This window comes from Myotis davidii, unplaced genomic scaffold (assembly GCF_000327345.1).
Source record: "Myotis davidii unplaced genomic scaffold, ASM32734v1 scaffold44, whole genome shotgun sequence".
NCBI lineage: Eukaryota > Metazoa > Chordata > Mammalia > Chiroptera > Vespertilionidae > Myotis > Myotis davidii.
Window position 1 is genome coordinate 13,039,584 of NW_006299705.1, and position 11,148 is coordinate 13,050,731.

The following is an 11,148-nucleotide window of genomic DNA, read 5'->3' on the forward strand; positions in this document are numbered from 1 at the left end:
GGTCAGTAAACACTTTCTGTAAAGGGCTTGATAGTAAATATTTTAGGTGTTGAGGGCTATAAGGTCTCTTTCCCAGCTTTGCCTTCGGAGCACTCTAGCAGCTATAGACAATATGTAATTGAATGAGCGTGTGTTCTAATAAAGCTTCATTTATAAAACGTGGATTTGGCCAAAGGGCAGTAGTTTTCTGACACCTGGTTTTATTAATGAAGCTGTTGAATTTATATCCTCAAGTGCCTTATCAAGGTGGAGAGATGAATGCCAGCAAAATAGGCCTATAATACTAGCTTGCATAATTGTAGTTTTTAGCCATATTGCTGGAGAATAAGGCATGAGATGAAGAACAATGATAAATGACATTCAAGAAGCAGACAGAAGCCCTATTGGAAAGAACTTGATTCCACTTAGCAAACTCGGATTTGACTCTTCAGACGATGGAGACACCAAAGGGGAAGAGAGATGCTCTGATTTGTATCTCTGCCTCTTCTTTGTTCACCTCTGTTTTGATTTATAAATTGTTAAATGACACATTTAATCAGAGTTTACCCAAGGGAAATAGCAATTATAGCCAAAATTTTGTAGAGAAAAGTACTTAAACCGAAGCTGTTTTCTTAATGTTTATAGATCTTTATATATGGTATCTAGGACTTAGATTCCCACAGAAAGACTATGCACTCGATATTTTAATAGAAAGTAGGCTTCAGGATTTAATAATTTGGCTACCGTTTTATGAGGTTAAGTTTTAGTAATGGTTTATTTTTTTCTTAATCTTTCACTTTTTATATGAAAGACATTTGATTTGTAGAAACGTTGCTTAAGTATCTCTTGTTATCTAAGTTGTGGCCAATATAAAACAAATCTAACCTCTGTTATTCTTGCTGCACCGTGATAATGAAAAAATAGGTAAACTTTTCTTTGTTTAAAATTTTAGATTTCATTTTCTGAAGGCCAGGCACTGTCTACAATCACCCTGACCATTCTTGCTGATGATGTACCAGAGTTATCAGAGATGGTGACCGTAACGCTCACCCGCATTAGCACGGAAGGGGTTGAGGACCCAGCGAAAGGTGCTGCTATTGATCAGAAAAGAAGCAAGTCTGTGCTAACCACTCTGCCCAGTGACTCACCCTATGGCTTGGTGGGCTGGCAGGCTGAGTCTCTCTTTGTTAGGGTAGCAGAGCCCAAAGGTAAATCTTGTTAACTCTTTTTCAGGTTCTATTGGATAATTTAACTGTAATATTTACTAGAAATGTACATTTCTCTTTTTATGTGATATTTTTTAATTTGACATGTCTTAATCCTTTTTACTTTTTTGTTGATAATTATTGAATTTTATGATCATGCAAATATTCAAAAATACTTTTACTATTTTGAGACTATTATTATAATAGAAATCTTATTTTAGTAAATCATTACAGCAAAGAGGATTGATTTTTATTTTACTTTCTCTTTTTCATCCTTTATTTATCTGTCCTCTTTCCTCACTCAGATGTCCTCTCTAGATTTTCAAGTTACCAGGAACAAGGAGCAACACAGAGAAATGCATATGATAATGCAAGCGTTAATTGTTAAATCCAAAGCAATGATTAGAATAATATTTTCTCTGAAGTAAAAGTAATCAGTCTCTATTTCCTTTGAGCTTAGTGCTGAAATCTGCCTAAGAAACTCTTCATATCAGTGGATAAATGGATTTTTGTAGATAAAGGTCATTTGGCTTATTTAAATAAAAAGTTATATATACTATATAATATGTATGTGTTTTACATATGCTATGTAAAGTTTCTAAGATTTTCCAAAAGGAACATGGGCATCTCTCAGTGTCCTACCATTTAAGTAGTTGATGATAAAAATGCCATGTAATTATGCATCTGGGCCTTTATATTTCTGTATATATGGGACAGAAGCAATAGGTTTCAAATAAAATGACATCTTCATTTATTTATTTAACAAATATTTTTAAAGCATCAAGTAAGTACCAGAAATTGTGCTGTGTGTTCTGGAAGCGAAGACATGGTATTTGGTTATTAGAAATGCACAGACCAGTGAGGAAGATTGACACACAGTTTTTTCTTTATTTATATGGCAAATTAAATTTTTAAAAATCTAAAAAATTAAGTAAAAGATAGGTGCTATGGAATACTTTGAGCCTTGTGATAGGTATCTCACTATAAGAGCAAAATTGTTCTAAAGACTAGTTATTAAATGATGACTTTGGTGTTTATTCATTTTTGAAGAATCTTCTTAGCATTTGTAATTAGTACCTCTGGTCAACCTGCATGTATGCACTTCTCTAAAGATTTTCAGGCCCTAGCCAGTTTGGGTCAGTAGATGGAGCATCAGCCTGAGGACTGAGGGTCCTGGGTTTGATTTCTGTCAATGGCACATGCCTGGGTAGGGAGCATTCAAATGGCAGCCTATCAACAATTCTCTCTCATCATTGATGTTTCTCTCCCTCCCCCTCTTCCTCTCTGAAATCAATAAAAATATATTTTAAAAAAAGATTTTCACCAATTTCTGTTAAAGTGCATGACATGGGCAGCATAGAGTATGCTAGAAAAGCATCAGGGAGGGCTTAGAACTGGGATAGATTGCTTGCAGTGTATGGGGAATCTCAGTACAACTTTGGGAATAGGTGAGCACAGCACAAAATACTCCTTGGGGGTGTACATTGTCTTTGTTTTGTCTCTCTTTCCTTAACTACCTAAAAGGGGTAGTGCAGAACATTCCACTCTAAGTGCCTGGAATAGCATTGACAGTACATAGAAAATCTTATGTACTTGAGTCATGTCTGTCCCACAGAGAACATCACCACTCTTCAGTTACAAATTGTTCGAGATAAAGGACTACGCGGAGACATTGCCATTCACTTGACAGCTAAACCCAATTTCTTACTGCCTGTCAATAATCAAGCTACAGAGAATGAAGATTATGTGCTACAAGAAACAATAATAATAATGAAAGAAAATATAAAAGAAACTTATGTCAAAGTTACCATTTTACCGGTGAGTCTAGGATGTAGTTAATAGGATTATATGTCTGATTGGATGCATTTGTTGGTTGGTTAATGGTAAATGAATGAATAAAATCAATCTGGTTATTTTTATTGTTAAATTGATAGGGCAATATTTTCATTGAATGATACAATTAGTTGAATTAAGATTAGGTTTTAGATGGTTTAGATCTGGCTTTAGTGCTATGCTCTGTCTCTTCCTTATGTGTGTATATCTGTAATGAAACTGAAATTGATTAATAGTGTTGTTACCAATAATATTACATAATTAAATATTGTATTTTTATGTTAGAATACTATATGTAATATTAACTATATTTTATATTGTTAAATAAATATGCTATAACATTAGTGTTACTAATAATGGTATTGACGGTATTAGATAATAGTGGTTTCTGGGGAAGACATGGGAAAGATGTGAAGTCTGGGGCAAAGCAAAAGTTCCTTTACTTTTCACTATGTATTCTTTTTATCTTTTGAAATTGCTCATTACCTATTGAATAATAAAGTAAAAGTCTTTAAAACAATTTATTAAAATGAGGGATTATGTCTAGATTTATAAATCTAAGGCTTTTACTTTTAAGGTGTATGTAGTATTTACCAGTTTGTCCTACATTTGGGGGAGGGATATATATATATTCATATATATATATATATATTCAAATAATTCTACAAATACAATATATTCAATACAATATATTCAAAATAATTCTAAAAATTATTTTACTTGCTAATAAGTACGAGGCTTCTATTATTTCCTAAGCTTGAATATTTCCAAAGATTCTGATATTGTCAATGGGAATGTGTTAAAATATAGGAAGAAATTATTTTGGAAAGTGTGATACAGCTACTCATTCCAAATATCCAAAGCATGTTCAATATATTTAAAAAAATAAGGTATCCTCTCTGTCCCCTCACTTCCCTGCTCACCTCCAGGATGATGCTCCTGAGTTGGAGGAAGGATTCATTGTCAACATCACCAAGGTGTACCTGGTGAACTCTGACTTCTCTGCAGGACAGCCACGCGTTCGGAGACCTGGGATGGAAATAGTTGAGATAATGATAGAAGAAAATAATGATCCCAGAGGAATTTTTAAGTTTCATGTTACCAGAGTGAGATGAACTTTCATACATTTATCGTGATATGGCCGTTTGCACCTTCCAATTTGGCCAGTGTCATATTTTCTGCAAAATAAGTGGCTTTGCTTGAAGATATTTATAAACATCTGTCTTTATCTTATAGATTAATTCTTAGTTCTCTTTGAGCTAGACCCAAGGATTAAATAAATTTATTCACCCTACATTTAAATCTAAGAGTTCTAAATGAATATATATAGAAACTGTGTATTTCTACTTTGAAGGGTAAACATAACCTCTCTAAGTATGAATAATAAATTTAGAAAGTTATGCCTTCTGAGAGCTACTTTTGTCTTGCATTTTAACTTATATTCTTTACTTAAAGGATGCTGTTGGAGTGATCACTGCCTATGAGGTACCTCCACCCCTGAACATACTTCGAGTTCCTGTAGTCCGGCTGGCTGGAAGCTTTGGGGCAGTGGATGTTTATTGGAAAGCAACACTGGACAGTGCTGGCCTGGAAGACTTTAAGCCATCTCATGGGATTCTTAAATTTGCAGATAGACAAGTATGCTAGTTATGAACATATTAGCATTTTTCTGGTTGTACTTCAAACATTTTATGACATCCATTAAATGATTGTGCAGTAGTGGTTGCTAAATGAATTAAACTCTGAATTCTGTCAAGCCAAACAGAAATACTGTTAGTTAGTATATAATTAATTAATGGACATAGGAAGAGAAATAGAGAGAGAAAGAGAAACATAGATATGAGAGAGAAACATCGGTTGGTTGCCTCCTGTGTGGGGATCGAATGCACAACCTAGGTATGTGCCCTGACCTGAAATCGAACCCTCCAACTTTTGGTGTACTAGATGATGCTCCAGCCTACTGAGCCACATTGATCATGGCTAGCTGGGATATTTTTTATCACAAAAAGTGAAATCACCATCTGGACTAAGTTTTACTTATAAGTTATTAAAACTTTCAAGATAGACCCAGAAAAAGGAACAAAATCCTGATCATGAATATTTAAGAACAAAGATTTGGGTTTTCTTCCTGCCTTTTTTATTTTCCTACATTCCAAGAATAGTATTTGGAACTAATGGGATTTATTCTAATTGCAAAACACAATGATAATTTCTATGGTACCATTTTATATCATGCAAGGTTAATACTTAGTATACTAAAATTTATGTTTGTGCAATAGTCATTAGAGCCAACATGTTATTTTAAATGTTTTTGTTCAAGAATAAGGCGTCATTGCTCTGGCCAGTGTAGCTAACTGGATAGAATGTTGCTAGGGCATCTAAGGGTCATGAGTTTGATTCCCAGTCAAGGGCACATACCTGGGTTGTAGGTTCTATTCCTGGCTCTGGTCGGGATGTGTGGAAGACAACCAATCGATATGTCTCTTTCACATTGATGTTTCTCTCTCTCCATCCTTTTCACTCTCTCTCAAGAATCAATGGAAAAAATATCCTTGGGTGAGGATTAACAAAAAAATAAAATAAGGAATAAGGTCTCATTATTTTTGTATCTACAATTACTATATTATATATATGATTTCCTATATCTTGAACATAATTAACTATAAATTTCTTTGAAATGCAATAAATGTATGACTTTAAAATGCTATTATGAACATAACAGGCAAATAATCCTGCATTTTTCTTTTGCACTATGTTTTTAAATTTTAACTAAAAAATAAACTATATATGTTCAAAAATTGATATTACATTATGTACCCTTCCCTCTACCTCTCCTTTCTTCTTCCTCTTTTTCTCTCTTTTCCTTGTTTCCTTTTCTTTTGTAGGTTACTGCCATGATAGAAATAACCATAATTGATGATGCTGAATTTGAACTCATGGAGACTTTTAGTATTTCCTTAATCAGGGTGACTGGAGGTGGCAGACTTGGTGATGATGTTGTAGTAACTGTTGTAATTCCACAAAATGATTCTCCATTTGGAGTATTTGGATTTGAAGAAAAGACTGTAAGTGAAATACATTGGTGGAGGGGCTTCTCCTAGGCTAATTTTTTTCTGTGTAATTTTTAGTAGAAAGGTGTCTAATTTTTGTTTTAAAAAAACCTCTTCAGAACCCTTCACTTGTGATTCTCTTTTCAAGGGTCTTTTGAGTTGGCTATTGAATTAGGGGCCAATCATCCAATCTATGCAGTTTGATAGTAATGATAATTCTTACTTCAGGCAGTTATAAAGGGAACCAGATTCCTACTTATTAAGTGTATAAACCAAGATGTGCTTTCCCCCCATATATTTGTTCTCTTCCTGCCCTGCTGGCAGACCAACATCCTGATCACAAGGCCTGATTTTGTCATGGATCTGGTGTTCCACCGAAGATGGATTTAGATGGGGAGGTGTTTATATTACCCTGCCTTCTGGTATTCTTGCTTGACTTATATTGAACAAAACCCCACAGTCTCCCCAGCTCATGCATTTCTCTATATTTCTTCTCTTTCTTCCCTCTTACTTCTCATTGGCTGTCTACTTCTGAGATCTGGAAAAGGTAGCCCAATTATTTTTGGTTCAACCATTGAGAGAGAGAAAATGCTTAACCACTCATTTGTGCAGCCAGGTTTAATGACTAGTGCTAAATTATCCCTACATCTTAAATATAAAGTAAAGGACCATAAAACAATATTGTAATTACTACATGATTATCTAAAAATTGTTATGACTTTATCTTTCAAAGAAAATTCTAAAATGAAATAATAAAAATATTTAGATAATTCCGGGGTACACAATAACTTTTTATGTATCCATATGTCATTGTCACTTATAGGTAATCAGCAAGACACCATTGATCATTTATATAATAACAAATTGCTCTAGTGCTCATTGCCATTATTGCTCTAAAGATGCAGGGCTAGTCCTATAACTTTCCTATCAGTGTTGTATGTTCCAGATGCTCCAAATTTTAAAGATACCATAATAATTGTCTAATGATTTAACAACTGAAATTTCAGCTTCATAAGAAAATGGAAACCATAAGAGGAACACCATACTTGCATTGCAGTAGCCTAATGAGACTCTTTCCTGAAAGGAATGAGCAGAGTTAAGGGTGTGTAAGGAGTTGTAGATTCACAAGAGCAGCTGTGAATGTCTCCAGGCAACATAAAAGGTCTAGGAAAATACAAAAATAAATAAAGACGACAGTAAAAGTATCCATAATATTACTACCATGAGATAAACATCACTAATATTTTGTTGTATTTCCACCTAGGCTTTCTTTCTATCTGTATGTGCAAAGAAATATTTTAATACACATGAATGTATAATTTAATTTTTATAAAATGTCTCTGTTAGCTTCTCAAGTTAGATAAAAGGTTCAGGACTTAATAATCAAACCTCCAATTGGTGAAACCTTATAAAATGCTTTTGCTATTAACTTTGTCACACGCTTTTTGGACTTACATACTGGATGGTGTATTTATAAACTCCTCTCATTGTTAGGGAAAATGAAGAGTTATATTACTGTTAATAAATAATTTTTGTTTATTAATTTTATCTTAACTACTTTAGTGCACCCTTGGTCCAAGATCTTATAGCTTATTGCAATAACCTCCAATTTCCAATTTGTCTTATAGTCTAACTAGAGGCCCAGTGCATGAAATTCATGCATAGGGTGGAAGGGTGTCGCTCAACCCGGCCTGTACCCTTTCCAATCTGGGACATCCCTCTCACAATCTGGGACTGCTGGCTCCTAACCACTCACCTGCCTGCCTGCCTGATTGCCCCTAACTGCTTCTGCCTGCCAGCCTGATCGCCCCCTAACCGCTCCCCTGCTGGCCTGATTGCCCACAACTACCCTTCTCTGCTGGCCTGATCGCCCCCAACTGCCCTCCCCTGCCGCGACCTGCCTCCTCCACGCAAGGCAGCGGAGATCCTGGGACCGGCCTCCTCCATGCCGTGCAGAGCCACAGGACCCCCAGGTCTCACCACGCAGAGCGGCCACTGGTCCCCGCCTCCACTGTGCACGTGGCCATCTTGTGGCGACGTCGCATGAGGGCATGTCACCATCTAGGCTTTTATTATATAGGATAGTAAGAGTTGTGCCCCCCAAACCCTACTGTATAACCCTTGTTGTGAGGAGTAAATGAATTAATATATGTGAAGCTCTTATAACTAGGCTTTATACTCAGTACATGTCCATTGCTGTTTTTATTATTGCTGGTATTAATTTTAGCTTATTACGAACCCTTTATGGGTCCTTTCCTTAATTCTTATCTTTCTCACTGCCAAAGGCTCTTGATCACACGGAGTTTCTCTTTTAACTTGTATCTAAGATATTCACTGTTGGACACACATTGAACATTCTGTTAACCTCATTTGATGATACAGATAAGATTCAGCACGGAAGAACATGGAGAAAAGATTGTTAATATAAATCTATCAAAGTTCTTAAGCTGCTCACAAGAACAATATGCCAAGTATACTAAAGCACGGGGAATAGCCGAGCCCCAAGGAAATCTTGCGAAGCCTAAGCTAAAATGTTATCTGTGGAAACCAAAAGGACTTCTCTGTGCAGTTGGTTTATAGTGGGGTTTTTTCTTTCTTTCTTTCTTGTTTAATATTTCTGTGCTCTGAGGAGTGGTTGGTATAGCACTGGCTGTGGAGTCAAACATCTCTATCCGGTTCCAGGCTCCTCTTCTCCAAGTATATGTATATGTAGCTGGTCCTCAGGTTTCTGTGAGGCTTCAATAAGTTTATGTGCAAAAATGGACATAATAGAAAATAAATGTCAGTTGCCTCCAAATCCCTACTCTTGGCACCAATGCAAAGTCTCTTGGAAAAATCAAAATAAGATTAAATTAAATGTTAGTTAAGTATGTCTGTCTGTCTTGAAAATGGAAGGCATTGTGTTATGTTTTGTATTTCCATAATTGGTGGATATAATAGGCTCAATTTGGACTTTGCTTCACAGTCTCAATATATGTCATTCAGTTAAACCAGTATTGGTAAATTAACATACTGAATTTCCTTCTGTCTTTATGTCATAATAATAAAATCTCTTAAATTTGGACTTACTAAAGTTGGCAAACTACATAATTCAGAGGGCAGTTTAAGTCTATATTATGTGGGATGCCTGATGTTCATAAAAAGAACCCCCAAATCTTCCTTAACAAAATATTTCTCTTTTCGTTATTTTATTTCTCCTTAATGCACGTGTCCTACATTAGTGTTCCTAGTTGGGGTCTAACAGACACCTCTCCATCAACTGGCATCTTGGGCAGCAGACTCTTTCCATCCTGTGACTCTGTCCTCCTCTAGGTCCTGAGAGTCCCCTCTCATCACCTGGCAAATGGGGAAGGCGGGGATATGGAGGCTTGTGTGAGAAGTTGATAGCCAGACTATTAATAACACATGTTACTTCTATCTATATTTTTGGGTCAAAATTCAGTCACATGCTCCGCCTAATTGCAAGAGTAGCTAGGAAATACCAAGTATTGGACTGCTGGTAGTGCCTAGGACAAAAAGGAAATGGGGTTTGCTGAAATATCTTTTCTGCTGTATAGACAGAATTCTAAATTCAAAAGTTCCAGTCATTGTAAATAGAAATAAGATTGTTTGTCTTCCCTACTTTTTTTTTTTATCGGGTTTTTCTTTCTTCCAGGTAATGGTTGATGAATCCCTTCTGTCTGATGACCCTGATTCATATGTGACATTGACAGTTGTCCGGTCGCCAGGAGGAAAAGGAGCCGTCCGATTGCAGTGGACTGTGGATGAGATGGCTAAGGATGACCTCAGTCCCTTGAATGGGACGCTTCATTTCGATGAGGTATACTCAGCCTCAGGACCCCTGCAGTTTTCCTCTAATTCGTCTTTGCTTGCTTTTCCTTTTCATATTCTTACTTATGGATTCTTTTGATAGTATTTACTATGTCTGGACTTCCTTTGAAATTTTATGTATTTTAGGCGGAAAATCACAAATACACACACACACACACACCCACACACCTAGATATCAGAAATAAAATTTAGTTCAGTCACTGCCTCCATGCCACCATCAAAACTACTCTTCTCTCAACATTTTCTCTCCTGATTGAGGGCAAAATCAGTCAACCAAGCTGGACATCTGGGTGTAACTCTTGCATATATTTGGTCACCGAGTCTTGTCAGTTTCCCTTTTAAGTACCCTTTCTCACCACTGCGCCTTCTCTATCATGTCTGTGACGATGCACGCCTCCATCCTCTTTCATTAGGTAGAGTCTTTTAACTTGTACACTATTCTAAATCTCTTCCTTTTTCTGTCCATTACTTGTGGCACTGACAGGGTTAACATTCTATAAGATATATCATTATATGTCGCCCCTGGCTTAACACAATCTAGTGGCTTTCTCATACCCACAGAAACCTAGCTCTGTAACAGTACACAAAGCCTCAAATGAGGGAACCCTGTATCTTCCACCTTGCTTTTAGAATGATGTTTGCGAAGATCTTTTCTAAATTAATAAAAAAAAAAAGCAAATCAGTTAAAAACCAGAAAAATGGAACTGATACATAAGTTTTTAAAAACTTCGCAAAGATAAGAATTAACAAAAAAGAAATAAGCATTTAAAGAGAGAAAATGCTAAAAATTGTAAGACACTTCTTTATACAAATCTAAGCAAATAAAGGCATTGAAGTGATTCATTGTATTTCATAAATGATTGATTTTTCTATGAATACATTTAATTAGGTCGAGGCAAGAAATATACATTTTCCTAGAAAATCTTACAAAATTTTTTAAAAGTACAGTTACTGTGAAATAGAAATAATGAATTATGGAGAACAGCTTGAGTGAAAAATATTAAAAATCTCAGAGAAAAAATACAATTACAGAACTAAGATGTACATGAGAAGGAATAAACAGCAGAATTCAAACTGCAGGGAATTAATCAGTGATGCATAGGACAGTGAGTTGTTTTATAAGCATGCAGAGGTAGAAAAGGTAAAGATAAAATGATACCTGGTTATGTCTCAAAGTGTTAATCTAGTTGTCCTCTCTATATTTGCTTTCCTTTGTCCCTTCCCTTCCAGCCTACACTGAACACAGATGC

At 35.7% G+C, this 11,148-nt stretch overlaps 1 protein-coding gene across 1 annotated transcript in view; it reads left to right on the forward strand.

Annotated features, from left to right (window-relative positions):
* Nucleotides 1-11,148, forward strand: part of ADGRV1 (adhesion G protein-coupled receptor V1) — a 481,118-nt gene that overhangs the window by 146,081 nt on the left and 323,889 nt on the right. Inside the window, 6 exon segments of the mRNA XM_006775582.2 lie at nt 932-1,187; nt 2,800-3,002; nt 3,947-4,123; nt 4,473-4,655; nt 5,903-6,082; nt 9,723-9,887. Of these exon segments, the coding sequence (XP_006775645.1) occupies nt 932-1,187; nt 2,800-3,002; nt 3,947-4,123; nt 4,473-4,655; nt 5,903-6,082; nt 9,723-9,887 (1,164 nt within the window).